This window comes from Emys orbicularis, chromosome 1 (genome assembly GCF_028017835.1).
Source record: "Emys orbicularis isolate rEmyOrb1 chromosome 1, rEmyOrb1.hap1, whole genome shotgun sequence".
Taxonomy (NCBI): Eukaryota; Metazoa; Chordata; order Testudines; family Emydidae; genus Emys; species Emys orbicularis.
The window spans coordinates 191,572,860-191,594,701 of record NC_088683.1 but is presented as its reverse complement, the minus strand read 5'-3'; the positions used below and the strand labels follow the sequence as shown (position 1 = coordinate 191,594,701).

Genomic DNA, 21,842 nt, shown 5'->3' with positions numbered 1-21,842 from the left:
TTAATAGAAACTACCCCTAGTATTCCCCAATGTCCTTAAGATCCTTTCTCATTACAGTGTAAACTCCTAGGGGCAGGGACTACCTCTCTTTGTACAGCACCTAGCATAATAGGGCTACTGTACTATAAAATAATAAGTGCCTTTGCTTACCGACAAGGAAAAATGCTTTCTTTGCAACTTCTAAATACTATCAAATCTTTAAAAACAGTCCCTATATGAGTAGTGAAACGTTAGTTTGCATTAGTAATTTTTGCAAGTTTTAACCCTTTTTTATGGTTTATTGATGGGATCCCATAGAATTAGCCATGTGCCAGAATTCATTGTCTGATCACATAAAACAGCAAATGACCAATTTGGTCAGAATTTAAGCACTTTAGCACTTTGAAGGATGTGCATTGTGTGTATTAAGGCAACTGTCCACTTGACTAGCCATAGGCTAATACTTTTTTATAGCCTTAAAAAAAAAAGGCCTGCTTTTGTGGTACTATCATATGTGACAAGATGTGGGAAATATAGACGTTGTATAAAAAGGATAAAAAATATAGACCATTATTAATAGGCTTTAACTCGAAAGATTAAGATACATATACCATCCAAATATCAGTCTATGGAAAGGACCAGAAATGCCGGTATATCATTTTCAAGCATCTCAGACATTTTGCAGGTGATGTAGTACTGAGTAGGATAGTGAATTTAGCATGAATTGGACATTTACAAATACAATCCTGTACAGAAGGAGTGAGGAGAAAATAAAGAAATTTGCATTATAATACTGTGAAATCATATTATTTGTATTATATTAGCACCTAGACCAGTGGTCTTCAACTTATTACACATTGTGGGTTGCATATGCAGTAGCAGCCCAGACCCCAACCCTGAACCTCCACCGCACGGGGCCAGCCTGCTGTCCGCCCTGGGCATCTGCCCCAGACCCCAGGCCCCACACAGCTGCCCCTGAACCTATGGGCCTGGCTGGCTGCCCGGACCCCCGCCATGTGGGGCAGGCCAACTGCCTGCCCCAGACCCCCACCACATGGCTGCCCTGGCCCCCGGAGCTTGCAGGGCTGGCTGGCAGCCCCAGACCCCGCAGGGCTGGCCAGCTGCCCCAGCCCTGGACCCTGCAGGGCTGGCCGGTAGCCCTGGGGGGGTGGAGAAGGCGGGGCCGGCCAGCTGATGCGGACTCCCACTGCGCAGCTGCCCCAGACCACGGAGTACGTGGGGTCAGCCAGGCCAGGAGCCCTGGACCCCCATTATACAGGGCTGGCCAGCTGCCCCAACTCCAGACCCCTGCCACATGGCTGCCCCAGACCCCGCAACTCATAGGGCTGGGCCGCTGCCCCATACCCTGGGCCCCAGACCCCTGCCACTTGGCTGCCCCGGACCTCACAACTTGCGGGACTGGGCGGCTGCCCCAGACCCTGGGTCCCTGACCCCCCAGGGCCGGCTGGGAGTCCCAGACCCCTGACCCTATGGGGCCAGCCAGGAGCCCCGGACCCCCGACCCTGCAGGCCCAGCCGGCAGCCCCAACCCCATGAGGCAGCCTGGACCCCTCCACGCCGGGCAGCCAGGAACCTGGAGACCCTGGCCTTTAGCACACAGCTGAGCTGGGCCGCAGATGTGTGCTAATTGGGCCACATGCAGCCTGCGGGCCTTGGGTTGAGATTTGCTGACCTAGATTCTCCAACCAAGATCAAAGCTCCATCATTATAGGTACTGTACATACTAAGAGACAGTCCCTGCCCCAAAGACTTTACAATCTAAATAGACAAGACAGTGAAAGGTGGGGGAAGGAAGTATTGTTTTCCAGATGGGAAATTGGGGCACAGAAAATTTAAGTGGCTTGTCCAAGGTCTCATGGGAAAACTATGGCAGAGCCTGGAATTGAATGCACTTAACCACTGCCTTAACCACAGCCCATACTTCCTCTCTAGCATGATTTTTTCCCCATGAAATATTCACTAGCTCAAAGAAATTTGTTCCACTAATTTAGGTACGAAATGTCAGAAAATATTGTAACATAGGCATACAGCGTGGAATGAAGTACAGAGACATGCATATAAATCTAAATCTTTCTTTATTTAATAATGTTAATCAAAGTACCTTCTTGTTGAATTTCAAATTAGAAAACGTTTGTAGCTGTACTACTGTGGAAAGATGACTTGATGTGATAACTTCTCATAGGGCTTTCATATGTTTTTCTTTGCCTACTAATTAGTGACATTTTCATTTAAAATCTTGTGCCATTGAGACATCTTATATTATTATGACATTGTTTATTAGAACAGAAAACATGTTGACCAGCAGAGATTCTGATATACTAAATCAGGTGAAGGGGAAATATTAATTAAAATGATCACTAAAGGTGAAGTTTACCCCGTACAGGGAGCCAATACAGGTTTAAGTGGGACTTAGTCATGCACAGGCCTGGTGCTGGCCTTCTGCATAGAGATTAATTTCATCCACTGTTCCCATTTTACAGACACTTACTACTAAGTGTTGTGCTTACTATCAGAAGAAGTCCCAGTTGCTCACAAGAAAGTGATTGCAGAATAAGACCCTAAATCTGAGCATTTGTGATAGAAGGGTCCCACTACATTATGTGCCCTAGTGTGAGATCCCATAGTGCCAGTATTTTTCAGCAGTTGCCATATATGCCCTAACATGAAATTTGCATTAATTGTTGCTGATGCAGTTGGCATGGTGCAAGAGTTTCCATAATAGGCCAGTTTCCCCAGCTATTTATAACATGAATATAAAGGCTTCTTTTTGGACTGAAACTTGGCATAGGGATCTCAAATTAGTTTGGCTAAGTTTAAAGATGAATGAAAAATATTTGTGGCTTCAGATTCTTTTTCTTTTCTTTTCAACTCGCAGCAGTCAACAATGGCTCCAGTTTAAAGCACAAAATTTATCTAATCCATCAATCCATGTGATTTAGCACATTTGGGATTGGGCAAGGGAGGGAGGTGTCATTAAAAAAAAATGCATCATGCAAACAGCTAAGGAACTGAGTTTTCAAAGACATGTGCGCAATGACCAGTCTTTCTGAAGGATTTTTAGAACACATGCATTATTGTATGAAATATTATACATCAAACATGTTAATACATCAGGACCACAGCCCCTGCCCAGTGAGGTTGTTTTCCACTGGTCTGGTGGTACAAAGTATCTCCTCTGAATCAGCAGCGAGCTTTCCCCTGTCTTAGATGAACTCCTTGGTGTCATAGCATAGCCAGCTTTATGTCACTCTTCTACAATACCTTATGTAGAGGATTGGGGGAAGGCATGGCTTGGGCATATTGTGACCTTGCAATCCTCAGCTGCCATAACCCCTCGGGAGCTACCACAGGTACCATGAGTTAAAGCAGCTCTTAGGCTACTCAGTATTGCCCACCCCCAACATTCAAAAATCATGAGTCTGGCCCCCAAAATCTTGAGATTGGCTCAAAATTCTTTGCCTTCTGTTTGAGACTTAAGGGGTTACATTTTCATGCTTTTCTCTGCTACCATGAGAGCTAAAAACTTACTTACAAATACTGAAATCTGTGATTCCCATGTAATAACATGACTCCAGGAATGAGGGCTTTAAGAAATAAAACCCAAATATCATGAGACACGTGACAAAATTGTGATTGTTGGCAATGCTCTGGCTTCCATTGGGAGCTGAACCAGCCCCCAGCAGGCCCAGGGATTGGGGAGGCACAAAGGTGGCCTAAAGCCAGCCTTTCCCCAGTTGAGCCTTAACTCAAGATCACCATGTTCCTTCAAATCTAGATGAGCCTACTGTGTCCATAATTCATGAATTAAAACTCCCCAGTTCTTCAGTACAGCAACTGGTCAGAGAAGGTGAGGACACTGGGCAGAAAAGGAATAAGGATCCAGGGGAGCAAGAGGGCAGGAGGAGGGATAAAGGGAATGGGATAGAAGGATGTGGTGGGGCATCTGCCCCACACTGGCAGAATAGGAGTTAAAGCAGCCCCGGGGAGACTGCACAGGAGACAGTCAATTAGGAAGGTTTAGAGAGACGGCCAATCAGAGCCAGGCTGGGCCATATAAGAAGGGCTGCTGAACAGAGCAGTGGCAGTCATTCCCTTGAGTTTGAGGAGGGAGGACTGGCTGCCCTGAAGAGGGGAGAAGAGACGGCACCATGATTTGAACAGTGCTGGGTGGGGTCAGGGGAGCTCCTGGTTGACCGCTGCCAGACTGAGGCCCTGATACAAGGGCGGAGAAGGTGCTAGGGCTATGGGGAAGTGGCCCAGGGAAAAAGACAGAGGGTGTTGGTGTTGACGCAGTGCATGGCTGCCAGCTAGAGGGTCCCTGGGCCGGGACCTGGAGTAGTGGGCGGGGAAAGTTCCCCCCTCCCCCTTTGGCCCTACTTGCCATGAGAGGAGTGGCTAGACCCTGGACTGCAGCCTGCCACTGAGGCAAGTGGCTGGAAAGAGGACTTCCAGCCCCCCGGAAGTGGAGGGAGAGAATAGAGTGGGGCACAGCAAGAGGGCTGTGTCCAGCAGAGGACACCACGGTCCTGAGAGCAACACGGGTCCTGATGACAAAAGCTATGGCGGCGAGATGCCACTAAATGAAGGCGCACCGGTGAACCAGAGCTAATTCCCAGGACGGCCAGCAATAGGCACCACAGTGGTGAGTCGCGCCCCATCACATGTGGTGGACAATGTGGGAAAACATTCACCCCTGATACAAGGGGAAGATAGAGGACTGTGGGGACTATTGCCTGGTATAGACGTTTGAGAGACTAAGGGACAGATAAGGTGGAGAAAATGGAGTCAGAGGCCTTCTTTGTGGAGGGCTTTGGGGCCTCCCCGAACTGGACTCCAAAGTTGGTGCCCCATCACAAGGGAAGAAGGACCATCTGGAAGAACCAGTGTTGGGACAGGTGGAGTCATGGGCTAAAAGGAATGGTGAAAACAGACCAAGGAAACAAAAGTCTGGGCAACTGGAGAGAATCGAGGTCAGGAATCAAGATGGGGAGAGAGGACCAGGTAAAAATGGAAGAACTAAATCCCTGATCCTGCAAAATGACCTACACAGGTGGATCCCAATGTCCACAGCTTGCAGGATCAAGGCCTACATGGAGAAGGGAGGAGCAAAGGGCATTGGGAAATGACACAGGAGAGGCAAGAAATGGGGAGATGGCTGCAGACTTTCAGGAGCGAAAACAGGACCAAGAGCTGCAGGAGGCCAAGAAGTAGCAGAGAAGAGTGGAGAAGTAGAGGTCAGTGAAGGCCAAGAGGAGACTGAAAATGAGCATGGACTTGTGGGAAGTTCGGTGTGGGGAAAATGTTTGGAGACAGTTTGTGACCAGAAAAAGGTGAAATCTATTGGGAATATTAGTCATTAAAGATTGTTCACTTAGTTCTAGTGGCCTGAATGTTTTAGTCAAAACCATCTGAAAAAATGTGTAGATTGGAATGGGAATGGCGCACCTCCTCCCCAGGCCCACTGCTCTGTCACTGGTATAGATCCCTACCACTCAGCTGGTAGGACCTGGAAAGGGATCACCAGCAGGTGGCTGACAATGGCTAAAAAAACCTCTGGCCAAGTCCTGCAGCATTAGGACCAGCTAGAACCCAGAGAGGGGGAGGAGAAAACAGCTCCCAGCATCTCCACTCCACCCCTTCTGCCACCCAGTGCCTCATCTTTTCCATCCCTGGCCTAAGCCAATCACACTGGAGCTCTCCTCTCCCCTTGCTCATAGAGAGCTCAGCTCTAGGCAGAGGAAGGGTTGTTTCTTAAGTCAGCAGAGCCACCGTCACAGCCTGAAGAAGCACCTGGGTGCTTTGTGGACAGAAGAAAGAAGCACTAGCCTCCCCATTCCCCAAAAACCCCCTACATAGCAGCACCAGCAATGCCCCACCCCTAAGCCCTACAAGGCTTTTCACCCCCAAAGTCTCCCCAACTAGGAGAACCAGCTCACACACACATGGAAAAAATGACCTACCCAATTCTAATCCCGCAATCCTTGATATGATGGGTTGTAGGGTAATTTCCTGCCCATTCTGGACATGGTAGATCACTCTTTTTCTCTCTTTGAAAAACTGTAGGTTCAAGGACCAGACAGAGGCACATGGTAGACTTTTAAAAATAATGTAAATAAGAACACACATAGGGACAGGGGGATAACTAATCATATTTGGCTGAAATACCAATATGAAAACCTAACCTAGAGACAGAACTGCAGACAAACATAAGACTTCGTAGTGTATACATCTTGCTGCCCTCACAGTATGCAGACTTATTGTTGGGCTAGATCCTCAGCTGGCGTCAATTGGCATAACGTCATTGACTTCAGTGGCACTATGCCGATTTTCACAAGGTAAAAATTTGGCCCACGTTTTTTCCCCACCTTTTCATGTGTCATACTCAGTCCCAAGCTAAGTTCTAATAATGCACTTTAGAATGTGGCCACTAAGCTGATAAAAAGTAATAAATCTTTCTAATCACATTCTGATCCAACTCTGATGCATCAATTGTTAACTGATCTTTGTATCATCCTGTCACACTTTAATTTGGGTCTTGTTTTGATATACTGTGTTACTACTGTTGATGTTTTACTGTATCATGTTCTCGGCTGGCTAGTGTGCTGAATTTAATTTGGATTTTATGATGAATCATATTGCATTACTTCTTTTTAAAATAATATTACTACTGCAATAAGATTTCATAATTGCATTCTGTCGTCATTTGCAATGGAAACAAATGGAGACTAATACCATCTTGACTGCCAAGTTTTGTATGTCTCCAAAGACATATCTCTCCTTTGTTATTGAGTCGCAGTGTCCAATTCACAAATGCTGCCTAGTTTATGCTCCTGACAAATGAAAGAAAATCAGTGTCACTCATTTTGACACACAGATGCAAACTGGCAAATAGATTTTAATACCACATTAGTCAATGTCGTTAGTATTTTAACAGCAAACTTCCTGTCCCCAAGGAGGTGGGGAGAGAAGCATCTTTTACTATTTGGGTTTGCTAAGGTAGATGAATCACTAGGGACTCGTATGGTTTCTGGTTCAGGGAATAACACAAATAGTCACCATGTTGATCTCAGTAAAGTTGCTCTAAAATAATAATAATACAGTAGTTGGTATTTCTGTAAAAACTTTTCGTCAGAGGTTCTCAAAGTGTTTTGCACATATATTGGGGATCAGAATCTGGCTGAAAAGTGCAGGCCTATTTTGGGGCGATCGTGCAGGAGCTCTGAGAGGCTCTGTGTCTCGGGGAGGCACAATGCCTCCTGCAGCTCCTGGGAAGGGGAGCTACAACCCACCCCCTTAAGAGGTTACAGTGTGAGCTACCCTCCAGGGCTAGCCACTGCAGCTGGCTTGTGTTGAGAAGGGGCAGGGCCATGGTGTTACTTCCCCTCAACAACTGTTGAGGTAGCTTGTACCTCAGGGCTACTAGCAAATAGCAGTCATTAAACTAAGGCAAGCACAAGGTCTATAATAGTATCTGCACATTGTATGGTCTTCAGGCTAGGAAGTGGTTACTGTTCTGTGTTTGTAAGGTACCTAGCACAATTGGGCCCTGTTCTTGATTTGTCCTAGATATCACCATAAGTAAAATAATTAATAAAGAAGGGTTAGTCGTCTTGTTCTCTTCCCCAATGCAAGGGCCAGTCACATAGTCAATTAGTCCTCATGATAACCCTGTGCATTAGGAAAGGGACATGTGTAATAAAGATCACCAGGTACCAGTGAAATGCCGCCAATTCTAGGGATCACTCCAACTGTTTAGTTGTGCAGAGCAATACTCTATACAATGGCTAAAGACAGCAGGTAGAAAAACAATACTGTGTCCCATTGACACTGTAGAGGGGATTTAATTTAGATAGGTAGAAAGTATACTTACACAAGAGGCAATGAGGTCAAGTCAACACCTCCTCCTTTTATGAAACATGCCATGGGATTTTTAATAGCCCCAAATGGGTCAAGACTTGAATTTCATATTATTACCCCAATCAGTTTTTGTCACCCACATCCTTCCTCTCACCCCTTTTAATCTGTGATCCTCATTTATGTCAAGGGACAGGCAACTGTCCTTACTCATTTTTGTGAGGTTCCTACCATATGATGGGGTGATCAATATAAAATAATCTGAAAGATGAACGTTACATCTGTACAGTGTCCTCTAACACTAGTGCTCACTGCCTGGGGCACTGGGGCAGTACTGACTCAGGTGTCAGAGCAGGGGCAGCTCTATGTATTTTGCCTCCCCAAGCATGGCAGTCAGGCGGTTTCAGCGGCGCACCTGCGGGAGGTCCGGCTGGTAACGCAGATTTGGCGGCATGCCTGCGGGAGGACTGCCGCCCTCACAGCGACCAGCAGGCCGCCCCCCCGTGACTTGCTGCCCCAGGCACGCACTTGGTGCGCCGGTGCCTGGAGCCGCCCCTGGTCAGAATGTGTTCTGTAGTCATCAGCACCACTTTCTTCAGCACCTAGCTGTTCCAGGGATTCTGCCATCCCCATATTGGTCTCATCCAGCCCCGCTTAGTTTGAAACCCAGTGGGATTACTGAATAAGGTTGCATGCGTACAGGCTAGACTTAGCAAGGACATACTTCTGAATGCTATTAAGGAACATTCATCCTAAAAATGCATTTGCCATGTTATATTAAAACAAAATAGATCTTTGTCTGCAATGTGCATTAGTGTAGATCTTGGGAAATCATTTATTGTGTATATTAGAGAGAAGCTAACCACGAACATGTTTTTCTCATTTTACAAAAGTTCAGTGGTTTGTGGTTAGGTTTTTGTTTTGCTGAACAAAAAAGATTTGGATCCAATCCAGATTCCACTTTATCTGAACTCTCAAAATTTGGGAGGGTTTGGTTCCAGCACTAGCTGGTCTTTGTGCATAAGATATGCAGTATCAAATTTCCTAAGATATGGGGCATTGCACACACATTCACCACATGCTGAAAGGAGTAATATCAAACCTTATAATCATGCCCCTACCAAATTCATGGTCCATTTTCGTAAATTTCACAGTCATCGCATTTTTAAAATCTTGAATTTCACAGCTTCAGATATTTAAATCTTAACAAAGCATGAATATTTATTATTAAATGACAAAATATAAACATGTAAAGCCCATGATAGCACCCCCAAAAAAAGTGACGACACCCCTCCATACCATGCCACCCTTACTTCTATGATGCTGCTGGCAGTGTCACTGCTTACAGAGCTGGCTGGCTGGCCAGCAGACGCCACTTTCAGGCCACGCAGCTCGGAAGGCAGCATAGAAGTAAGGGTGACAATACTGCAGCTCCTTCAAAATAGCATTTGGGTTGGGACCCCCAGTTTGAGAAATGCTGCATATGGTAAAAGTACACAAAAGACCAGATTTCATGCAAGAGACCAGATTTCACAGTCCATGATACATTTTTCATAGCTGTGAATTTGGTAGGGCCCTACTTATAATGATCTCCCCTCAGTACTAATGGGAGCTATGCACGCTGATCAAAGGGAAGAGTAGACCATTTCATTTTCACCTTAAACTCTCAATACAGAGGCATGTTGCGCAAGTCTAAACCTAGATCTAGAGGAGATGGAAGGAAGTGACTTGATGTCTAATTCTTATTAGAACAAGCTAATCAATATTTCATAGATTACCCCTGCAGAAAAAGCATACCATTACAATTACCTGAATCGATACAAGGTAAATGCTGCCTCAACTAAGAAATGGATATCTATTTTGAAAGAACAAATTAAACATGGTTTTATTCATTGGTGTAAGAGGTATGCTTTATGAGAAAAAGAATCCATGAGGTATTTCCTGATAGCATTTTTTTTTTGGCCATATCTATTAAAATGTGACAGTTTTGCTTTTTCATCTAAGTGGAAAATGTCTATTTTTGGCATTAGTTCTGATCCATATATTTAACATTGCATAAATTGGAAATGTGAGACCTATTTAGCTCTAGCTGTAATAAATGCATTTTACTGCTTTCTGACCAAATGGGCCTTGCGATTATAAATCATAGGACTGGTCATGACAGACACCCACCACATAAAGGGCCAGTGTACAGCAGCACCATCCCTGTTCTGGGGGTGTGATGGGTTGGATCACAGAAACCCCCTTGGGAACTGCCAACTGATGTGCCAAGACTACTTCTGCCCCTGCTTTTCCTGCCAGCCTGGGAGTCCAGCACCCTGTCTTGCTGAGCCAGACATACCAGTCTACTCCAACACAGACCCAGGGTCTGAACCACATGCCCCAAAGCTGCAGACTTAACTGAAAGCAACTTACAGAAGTGTTCCTGTCTTTAACACTCAGATGCCCAACTCCCAATGGGGTCTAAACCCCAAATAAATCTGTTTTACCCTGTATAAAGCTTATATAGGGTAAACTCATAAATTGTTCGCCCTCTATAACACTGATAGAGAGATATGCACAGCTGTTTGCCCCCTCCCCCCAGGTATTAATACTTACTCTGGGTTAATTAATAAGTAAAAAGTGATTTTATTAAATACATAAAGTAGGATTTAAGTGGTTCCAAGTAGTAACAGACAGAACAAAGTGAATTACCAAGTAAAATAAAATAAAACATGCAAATCTAAGCCTAAAACTGGAATAAAACTGAATACAGATAAAATCTCACCCTCAGAGATGTTTCAATAAGTTTCTTTCACAGACTGGATGCCTTCCTAGTCTGGGCATAATCCTTTCCCTTGGTACAGCCCTTGTTCCAGCTCAGGTGGTAGCTATGGGATTTCTCATGATGCCTGCCACTTTGTTCTGTTCCACCCACTTATATATCTTTTGCATAAGGCGGGAATCCTTTGTCCCTCTGGGTTCCCACCCCTCCTCCTCAATGGAAAAAACACCAGGTTAAAGATGGATTTCAGTTCAGGTGACATGATCACATGTCACTGTAAGACCCCAATCCTTCATTCCTCCCAGCCTGACTCACAGGAAGGCCTGCCTGCAAACAGAACCATCCACAGTCAATTGTCCTGGTTAATGGGAGCCATCAAGATTCCAAACCACCATTAATGGCCCACACTTTGCATAATTACAATAGGCCCTCAGAGTTATATTTTATATTTCTAGTTTCAGATACAAGAGTGATACCTTTATACAAATAGGATGACCACACTCAGTAGATTATAAGCTTTGTAATGATATCTTACAAGAGATATTTTGCATGAAGCATATTCCAGTTACATTATATTCATACTCATGAGCATATTTTCATAAAGTCATATAGGATGCAACGTCACAGGGGGCACCCTGAGATTCTTGTGCCTCACGCAGTCAAAACACCTCCCAGAGTTCTGGGACCACAGTGGCTGCACCAGCCTGGTGCAAATTGTAGCATGTGCTCTCCACCATCATGTGCAGGTCCAGCTCTCCTGCATCCTGTAGAGAAAATGAGTCTCATACCCTTTTAATTTCATAAACCCTTATAAACTCATACCCCATAGTCTCATACCCTTATAAATTCCCTCCTCCCTTTGAAGAGAAAAGTACCACTGTAGATGCTAGCCTTGCATAGTCCTTGTGCTGAATGCAGCCTGCTCCTGTGCATTGAAACTGAGCAGCATCTGTGAGCTTGAATATTAGGGCAGAACTTCTTAAAACAAGCTCATCTAGCCTAGCATTTCACAGAGTATAGGGCATGCTCATCCCTCCCCAACAGACTGAGAGGGATGGGAAGGACTAGTTAAGGGTGTGGGCATGTGGTGTAGACTGGTCTCTAAATTGTTTTCCAGTATCTCAGCTTTCCCTTTTTTTAAAATTACATTTGTGAAGAAAACATTGAAAAATGTTTCCCAAGTGTAACCGATGCAGCAATGTCTGCCAAAGTTTACAGAGAGCCTGAAATTATGCATCTCAGGTGTAAACTGCCCCATTCGTTTCAACGGGTGCTCACCTAGGTGCTAATGATAATCCTTTAATTATCAAAGCATATAAGAAATAAGAGGCAGAATCATAAGATATGAACATCGACGTGATCTATCCTTAATGACCGCTCACTTTGGGTAGGCCTTTAGCAACACATGGCAGGGTTTCACAGCGATGTGATTAATTTCATTTTCCTGAAGGAGTCTCAGCTTTCAAAAGTTTGGGAAATGATGAATTAGGCCATGGTATACATTTCAAAGACAAGCTATGGAAGCCCGCATAATTTGAGCCATTTAACACTAAAGCTTGGGGAAAACACTTAAAAACTCTCATGGAAATTTCTTGCTTTGACAGAGAGACTGACAAAATACCGGTAGGTCTTTTTCCATCTCTTAAATCTCAGTGTAGCAATTCATTCCAGAATCTACTTCCGAGACATTTTTTAGCCAGACATAGTATGCCTACATAATAGCTTGTGGTAAGCATTATGGGAGAAGCCACTGGCAGAAACTGCAGGGTCTAAATAGCTTAAACAACATGTGTATGACAGTCAGGGGAGCAGTGATATATTTATTCCCCTGGCCCCAATCCTGAAAACACTTACATACATGCTTAATTGTACATGGCTGCATAATCTCACTCAATAGGACATGTCACATGCATAAACGTAGGTACTTGTGTACATTTTTGCAGTATCAAAACATGTTTCTTATTCCCCCTTTCTGCTTTTTACAAGCAAATAGTATTTAAAATCCAAGCCATTAAATTTAATGTAGGTGATCAATCATTTTTCTATATGTCATATTTCATATGAGAACCATCCATTTTGTTGAGTTGCCTTATGCATGGTTTCGTTTCACTGAAATAGAAATGATTTTTCCACTTCTTAGCAATTTGAGTTCAATTAATCTGGATTATTTATTAAATAAAGATTATCTACATTATGTCTGTCAGATAAAATAATAATATTGTGTGTGTGCACATGCGTGTGCATGTAAAATATATGGGGATTAGTACTATCTCTTCCTGGGTTTATGAACCTAACATTCTCCAAGGCATAACATAAACCAGCATGAAGCCCCAAATACTAGCATTTTCATTTGCATCTTCGTGTTATCTGAAAGATGCGTGAAATGTCAGATGCAGTCAACTCCGCACTGACTGTGCATGCGAGCAGGGGCCTGGGTTTGGCTTTATCCAGCAAGAATATGGGATATACTATGATCCTGGAGTGTGACAGGGTGGCTGGATTCTACTGTGACTCCACCCTGGTAGCTGGACCCAGAGCTTCAAAGTTATTTAGGCTTCTAACTTCCAGTGAAATCAATTGGAGTTGGATGCCTACATTCCTTTTAGGTTCTGGGCCCTGTAAATTAATCCCTGCTCACTCAGTGATGCAGGTGTGGCTTGTTAAACTCCACACTGTATATAAGAGAGGTGGGAATAGCTCTTTAGAGGGGAAGTTAGGGCCTCGGGCAGATGGGGCCCAAGGTAGGAATGTTGGTGAAGTCATATCTGGGGAGAAGGCATAGGTTGGAGTTTATATTGTTATGTTTAGTTTGAGTTACCCTTAGTAATAAAGCCAAAACTCAGGTAGGGGGGTAACTTTTAACCTTAAACAATGTGTATATGGCCTTTTGTGATAGTAAGGCAGAGACTCCTTCTGTTTACAGTAACTGTTGTGTAGCGCTAAAAGTTCCTACTTTTTTGTCAATGGCAATAGGGTATGACATTTCTACAAGCAAGAGAATATTAAGCATTCATTTAAATCTAATGAGCTTTGAGGAAGATTGTTGGATCCTGCAGAAACACTTGTGGTGAAGTTGCTGCTAGCCCCTTAGGGCAGGGGTGCCCAACCTATGGCCTGTGAGCCCTACACCAGAGTATTTCATAAGGCCCGCTGCCTGCTTCAACACAAAAAACTACTGGCCGATTCATTAGCCCAGGGGTCGGCAATGTTTGGCACGCGGCTCGCCAGGGTAAGCACCCTGGCGGGCCGGGCCAGTTTTATTTACCTGCTGACGCGGCAGGTTTGGCCGATCGCGGCCCCCACTCGCCGTGGTTCGCCGTCCCGGGCCAATGGGGACGGCGGGAAGCGGCGCGGGCGAGCGATGTGCTGGCCGCGGCTTCTCACTGCCCCCATTGGCCCGGGACGGCAAACCACGGCCAGTGGGGGCTGCGATCGGCCGAACCTGCCGCGTCAGCAGGTAAATAAAACTGGCCCGGCCCGCCAGGGTGCTTACCCTGGCGAGCCGCGTGCCAAACCTTGCCGACCCCTGCATTAGCCTTTTGTTGCCATGTTTACATCATTTTAATTTACATGAGTGTGTAAATAGACAATACTGTACATAGAAACAACCTATCTACATACATATGAAACAAGCTGAACTTAAAATATAAATCAATTCAGGTGACTTTAAATCTTATTAAAATATGTAGAACCTGTTTGGCCGACACAAGGTTGTTTTTAGGTTTATGTGGCCCTCCTCTATAATAAGGTTGGGCACCCCTGCCTTAGGGTATGTCTACATTGCACACTAAGCCCAGGCTTTGACTCAGGTTTCAGCCCACGCCCCTATTTTGCCCACACATAAATCAGTTTAACTTGGGTCAGCAAGCACTCAGGACGTGGTCCTAGGACTCTGCTAGGGGGATGGGTCAGAGTACAGTTCCTGCTGTGATTCAGGTCTAAGCCCTGTTACTTTGTAGTGTGAATGTAGCTCAAGTCACAGACCCAAGCCAGAAGATCTGCATAATGCAGTATGGCCAGCTCAGCGCAGCTGGGACACCCAGGTCCAGCAATTGTAAACACAGGTTTACAATGCAGTGCAGCTGCTCAGGTATGGGCTTGGAAACACCAAGTCCACTAGCCTGGGTCCCACAAACCCAGCGTTAGTGTGCAGTGTAGTTCATCCAAGGTAGAGTGAGGAGAGATTATTCAAAAGGGAAAGTTGTTCTGGAAGGTGTGACTTGCTCATTTGAGTCCAATTATATTCATTTTACCTCACCCCCAGAGCATAGCTGTAAAATGACCAACACACACACACAAGTATCCCACATAGCCAGGTTCATCTTTACTTGCTTTAACTATTACTGTGCCATGAAGCACGGGGAAAGGCTTTTGGGAGCTCCTGTTCAAGTCTCTGCCACTAAACTGAAGTAAGGGTTTAAGCTGACTTCCCATCCTCTGATGGGGTTCACCTTCAGTCCTGATACTGCAAAACCATCCCCAATAAAGATGACTAATCCCTGAAACTCACGTAAATATCTCTTTAAAATACTTTATCCATTCACTTTGGGACTAGAACAGATTGCACCAAGCATCAAATAACTCCCTGAGGAGGATACTCCTAACCTACCCAACCAGGACTTAACCCCTTCATCAAAGCATCTCAGGTTATACAAACTATGTATTTTGGTATAGTACCCATATACTCCACATATTTTGCAGGAACAAAGTACAGACATTTCCAGTGTACTTGGCATAAGCTGCCTTGCCACATAATGTTGCCTTATTCCTTGGTTATGCTTATGAGAAGTATTTTTGTTTACTAAATAGATTCTCCAGTCTTCACCCTGTTTCAGCAAAATACTTAAGCATGTCAATAGTCCCAATGAAGTCAATGTTTAAAGTATGTGATTAAGGCTAAGATTTCCAATGAGGCCTAAGGGAGTTAGGTGCCCACCTTTGAGTGGGAGTTGGGCACCTCATTCCCTTACACCCCTTTTAAAATCCCAATTTAAGCAATTAGTTGAATAGGGACCTGCAACAAGAAAGCTGCAGTTTGTGTTGTTAATTGGTGAAGCCTGAGTGGGCACTATTCAGTAGCAACAGCCATGCCACTGTATAGCATATAGTGGGTTCTTCCACTACAGGTGAAAGTCACTCAGCTGTCCCTGGAAGGCCATCCAGTACTGCTAGTGATATCTCCCGTGGGTCAGGCCCTGAAGCTACCATACTTTCACCAATATGAAAAATACCAAAGACATGGTAGGATATCTTTCCTAGGCTAGGTTACTAGCCTTTTTTTAAAAAGCTGTTTTACATACTGTTTCAAATTTCTTTTAAACCTAACAGTCTTGCAAAAAAAATTATCTTAAAAAAATAACACAGATAATTAAAAAGCAATGGATATTGTCATTTCAAAAATATCTTGATTAAAACCCAGTGAGCCAGTTTCAGAGATGGTGTAAGCAAGCCAGCCATTGAAGTCAATGAAATTGTGTCTATTTACACAAGGATTGGCTTTTATCTCTATTCATTTTGTTATCCTGTACAAAAATATGCATCTTTAACCATCTAACCGCTTTGAGCATCACACATAGAATGTAGTATTTCAGCAAATCAGATCATAAACTACATAAATGAACAAAAACTATTCTTAAAGATATTTGAAGTAAATAGCCCTAGAATTTAAGAGCAACTATGCTGTTTCTTTATCTGCTGCATGTTAATTTTTCTCACCTTAGGAAATACTTTATACATCCAAATATTTCCCCATTCAAATAAATATATTTACTGCTTTAAAATTCCATGTTAATATTTAATCTACTGTCACATACCTTGCCATAGTAAAGAAAAATGTCATAATTTAAAAAGCAAACATAAAATGACAGCAAACATCAGTCATTAAGGTATACTGACTATGATTAATACATAGGTTGTTAAATGGTTAGTAATAAGATTAGTTTGCTTCTTTCCTGCCCAATAGATACTTAAAGTAATTGCATCTTTGCAAACTGCATTATCATCACTTCATGTTCTTTATGATGTCATGGGACAGCAATGCAGACTATGTAACACTCAGCAGTTTTTCCTACCCCTACTTTGTTACTTTCCTTTAAAACCTCTTTTTATGCCAACTGCAGACATTCTGACATATGAGGATGTAAGAATAACGCACAAAAATCTCAATACATCTATATTAAAAAGTAAAGAGCACTTACTTTTTTTTTTCTTTAACGACTTGCACATCAAAAATAATTATGGCTAATGTGCCATCATAATGTGAAAAATCTGCTGAAAACAGTAATAGGCCAATTGCTTTTCTCTAGCTAGTTAGATCTTATTCACAAAACAATATGTTAACAAGTGGATAAGAGACATGAACTTAGAGGGAAAAGGATAAAAAATGGAAAACCATTACAGAACTAAATTAGCCAAAAATCTGAAAGCCATTTTAAAAAGCAGAACATTCTTTTTTGTGACCCCTACCACTTATGCTAATACAGCAGGGGTCATTATATCTCACAGTCTTTGCCATTTATCATAGCCACATTGTGGCTATGTAACTATTATTACTAGGTCTGATCCAAAACCTATTGAACTCAATGGAAGTCTTTCCATGGACTTCAGTAGGCATTGCATCAAGCCCATAATGAAGAATGTTCTCTATTCTAGTTCTTAAAAAAATGTAACTGATGTTGGGAGGGAATGGGAGGGAGGGGAAATTCACAATTCCTAACGAATGTGATATATTAAAACAAAAGTTGATAACTTTCCAGTTCCTCTTGTCATTGCCATCTGAAGTTCTGCTTCTGTGATATTTTAGACTAATGTGTATCTACACATATACATGTCTAAGACCAAATTGTTGCTGCTCATGGGCAGATATGCAAGATGGGAGTGGGGAGGATGGCACAGTGTACCCTACACACCTCTGCTGGTGCTTCTGTTTCCTGTGTGCCCAGGAGTATTAACACTGCCTATAGGACTAGACAGTTCTTGTGTATGTGGCAGGGCAGGAGTTCGGCCCCTGTTCAGAAAGGAGGAGTTTCCCTTCAGCACCCCAGAGCCTCTGTGTTCTGGCCACTGCTGCTTGGTATAGTGCTCCCCTGCAGACTTAAGCTAGCTTTGACTACTGAAACCCCAATACAACCCTTAATGTTTTTTTTCTTTCTACAACTGGCTTCCAAGCTTACGTATTTGTTACACAAATAACCCCATATAGCATAATCACATACAAGATTGATTTTATGTTTGAAAAATAGTGTGATGTAAGTGTGCCTTTCAATAGGAATCTAACAATGGTTTGAACCACGGTTTGAAAAAATATAAGTAATGTAGCCTGATTTTGAAAACATTATTGACACAGAGGTCCTTTATGAATTATAGTCACAAATTTCACTAAAAGATATAGTTCTGTTTGAAGATTATGTGCTCAAATCTTGTATGGGACATACGGTACATCCTTAGAAAAAAATAACACAAAAGAGACACTCATGAAAACTAAATGCAGTTATAATTATTCAGTTTCCAGATGGCACCTATGATAGAACACATAGTCATTTATTCATATTTATACACAGACGCTACTAGTTCAACTTTCTGGTTGCAATGCAAATGTGCATCTTAGAATGCACTTTAGCTAGGTGTGACTTTTCAAATAACAAGAACTTCCAAAGTATGGCATCTTGGGCCTTGTTTCCTGAAAAAAAAATGGTGTGAAAAAATGAAAGCATGCTATGGTTACTTTCATAATCTTACTTCAAATAGGTACCTATTGACTCACAGCAAGTATCAGCACACAGCATCTGTACTTAGCACCATGATAAAATAAAAGTGATTCTGAACTTTTCAGCTCCGAAATAAATGTGCGCAAAATAAATAAAAACTAAAAATGAAACCATGTTTTCTATAAAAATGCCATCATTATACTATTATTCCATTTGTAACATCTAATATGAAAACCATTTCCACCATTCTGCTATCTGTGTATAGAGGCATATTCTCATCTGCATGCATGAAGATTTAGATACATAACTCCTATAAGTAAAAACTTAAGAAGTTCTCTTCTCAAATCTCTTCTCAAAAGGTGCACAGTAGGTAGACATGAGGTGAATTTCAGACTTGTGCAGGGCAAAATTGCACAACAGCTTGGCTACAATACATCCAACTTTAATGAGCACTTCCAATCTGACTTTCTCAAGTTTATGGGAAAACAAAACTCAATCACTAAATTCACATCTTCACTCTCTCCAACTATATCTATGTCTATATATAAAAGCAAAACCTTCAACATTATTTGTTTGTTTAAAACAAAAGGAAGTATTTCTTCACACAACCCACAGTCAACCTGTGAAACTCTTTGCCAGAGGATGTTGTGAAGGCCAAGACTATAACAGGGTTCAAAAAAGAACTAGATAAATTCATGGAGAATAGGCCCATCAATGTCTATTATCCAGGATGGGCAGGGATGGTGTCCCTAGCCTCTGTTTGCCAGAAGCTGGGAATGGGCGATAGGAGATGGATCACTTGATGATTACCTGTTCTGTTCATTCCCTCTGGGGCACCTGACATTGGCCACTGTTGGAAGATAGAATACTGGGCTAGATGGACCTTTGGTCTCACCCAGTATGGCCGTTCTTATGTTCTTAAGTGTAGTCAAGAGTGTAAATCATCATGCATCAGGATCAATCTGTGGACTCAGTTCTGTATTCCTTGTGCAACCAAGATTCCCATTGCCTTCAGCTTTCAGATCCAAAACCCATTGAAGACAATGTTAATCTTTCCATTGAATTCAGTGGACTTTGGATCAGATGCTGAGTCTGCCAGGAATGCAGAACTGGATCGTAAACCTCTTGAACTGTGGTTGAACTCACATTTCAGTTATGCTTTTGTCTTCTTCCTTTTGGGGTAGCACAAAAGATAATGCAAATGAAGATACAGAAAAGCTTATGCTGTTTTCTTTTTAGTCTTTTCTAACTTTACCATAAAAAGAAGGAACAATCCTATATAACTAAAGACAGATGTGCATATAAAGATATCCTACACAAAGAAGTGCTGCAGCATGTACCTTTTATTATCCTTTTAAAAATAATTAATTTAAGGTACAAAAATAGTGACATCTTTCAGCTTAGCAAGATGTTTAAAAATATCTTGTCTTCTGGTTGCAGAAAAAATGCCTTCAAAAACGTTATGTTGGGGAGGTTGCAGATCATAATGTATCATAGTGATTTGCTGATCTAGCTTTTCATCTCTGAAGATCTGGAATCAAATTTGCTTTTGAGTGTAATGAGTTTGGCAGTCTCTGTTTAGATTTAGCTGGTCATTATGCAGATTACAAAAATGACAATTACAACAAACAATCTCTTCTCAAAAGATGCACAGTAGGTGGACATGAGGTGAATTTCAGACTTGTGCAGGGGAAAATTGCACAACATCTTGGCTACAATGCATCCAACTTTAATGAGCACTTCCAGTCTGACTTTCTCAAGTTTTTGGGGAAACAAAAATCAATCACTAAATTCACATTTTCACTCCCTCCATCTATATCTATGTCTATATATAAAAGCAAAACCTTCAACATTATTTAAAAAAAAGTTCCAGATTTAATTCTTTTTTCTAGAACCAGCCTCTCCTGTATGATGTATGATCAATTTCTTTTTTTAGAAAAAAAGGTCCCTATGTTTGCAGCCAGTAAAGGAAGTTAACTCACTGATGATCTCAGTACCTTAAAAACCAAACTTCACTATCATCATCATATTGTCTTAATTTTACAGAGGATGTTTCAATTATTTCTTTTTTAAAAAAAAATCAGTGGGAAGTTGATTTAAAAAAAAAAATGACTGCTACTTAAAATCCAGACCGCAGCAATTGCCACAGCATGAGAACTTTTATGTGCAATTGACTAGAAGACAACTATAAACAAAGGTGAACCTGACTAGCTTGTTTTCATTGATCAAAATGATTGAATGCAAAAGAGACGCAACACAGAATAAATAAATTATAAAATTACTTCATATTAGTCACCCAAAGTATGAATTGTCACAACATTTATTTTTAATCGGTCCCTATCCCATTAACTAATTTAACAGCATATTCTGATTTCTTTAACCCAGGCGAGACTCTCTGGGGCTATTGTGAGCAATGTCAAGATAAATTTTAAGGGCCAAATCCTGCAGTCTTCCCGCCGTAGCCTTAGCTCTGACTCCAAGGGGGAGTTTTGCCTGTATAAGGGACGGAGGAAGAACTTCAGGATTTGTCCCTAAACAGACGGCGTCTTCCACCTGTGATGATGGGGGCAGTTAGAAAGGTGATGACAGAGAAAGGAAGTGGGTTAGAAGCACTAGATGGATCTCTTCTAAACTGAACTCTCAGGCTAGCTCCTCCAGTCCTGCTTCCGCCAAAACTTCAGTGGAAGTTCGGCCGGAGTGAGGAACGCATGATTTGGCCCTAACCGCGTTAAATAAATCCTGCCTTCTCCCCTTTCCTTAATCAACCCGGGTTTCCAGCAGTAGCCCCCGTCAGGCACAGCTCCCGCTGCAGTCAGTGGGAGTGTTGTCTGAGTAAGCTCTGGGTCATCGGGGCTGGCTGGAGGATTTGGCCCTAACCGGCTGCAGGTGTGCAGATAGTTCCCTTCCCAGTGTCTGTCGGGCAGCCTCGGAGGGAAGCTCCCCACGCCCTCCCTCCCTCTCTGGCTCACTCACCGCTGAGGACTCGCAGGGAGAGGCAGCTCGGCCCCCACAGCATCGCGGCACCCAGCAGCAGGGGGATCACTCTGGAGGGAGAGGCGCTCATAGCGACGGGCGAGTCCCAACAGAAAACAAAGGCGGCACCAAGCACCGGCTGCTGCACCTGCACCCACCGCTCCCCCCTTGGAGATGCTCCAGCAGCCACAGGTCCCCCCCTTGCACCAGCACCGCGAGCTCTCAGAGCAGCAGCGCGCCCTGCGAATCCCAAGCCGCGGCAGCTCCGCACATTTCCCTTGGCCAGAGGAACGCGCTGCCCCTTGATGCCCACTCCCCCCTCGCTGGGCTCTCTCCCCCGGTGCCTCGCCCTGCCTGTGCCTCTCTCTCTCGGGGGCTGCGGCTCCTGCTGATGCTGAGAGGGGTGTGGATGCTCCTTGTTATATAGCCAGCCCGAGATGTTGTGCCTGGGAAAAACCAGCCCCAGACTATTGATTTCTGCTGCTGCCGCCAGCCCCCTCCGGTGTGAACCGCCCCACGCGCAACACTGCAGCTCTTATGGCACAG

The 21,842-nt window shown here is 43.3% G+C and overlaps 1 protein-coding gene across 1 annotated transcript in view; it reads right to left on the bottom strand.

Moving 5' to 3' along the window:
- Nucleotides 1–21,387, bottom strand: part of CHODL (chondrolectin) — a 48,570-nt gene extending 27,183 nt beyond the window's left edge. The window contains exon 1 of the mRNA XM_065397463.1: nt 21,297–21,387. Coding sequence (XP_065253535.1) covers nt 21,297–21,387 — 91 coding nt within the window. The remainder of the gene's footprint in view (nt 1–21,296) is intronic.
- Nucleotides 21,388–21,842: the final 455 nt, after the last annotated feature.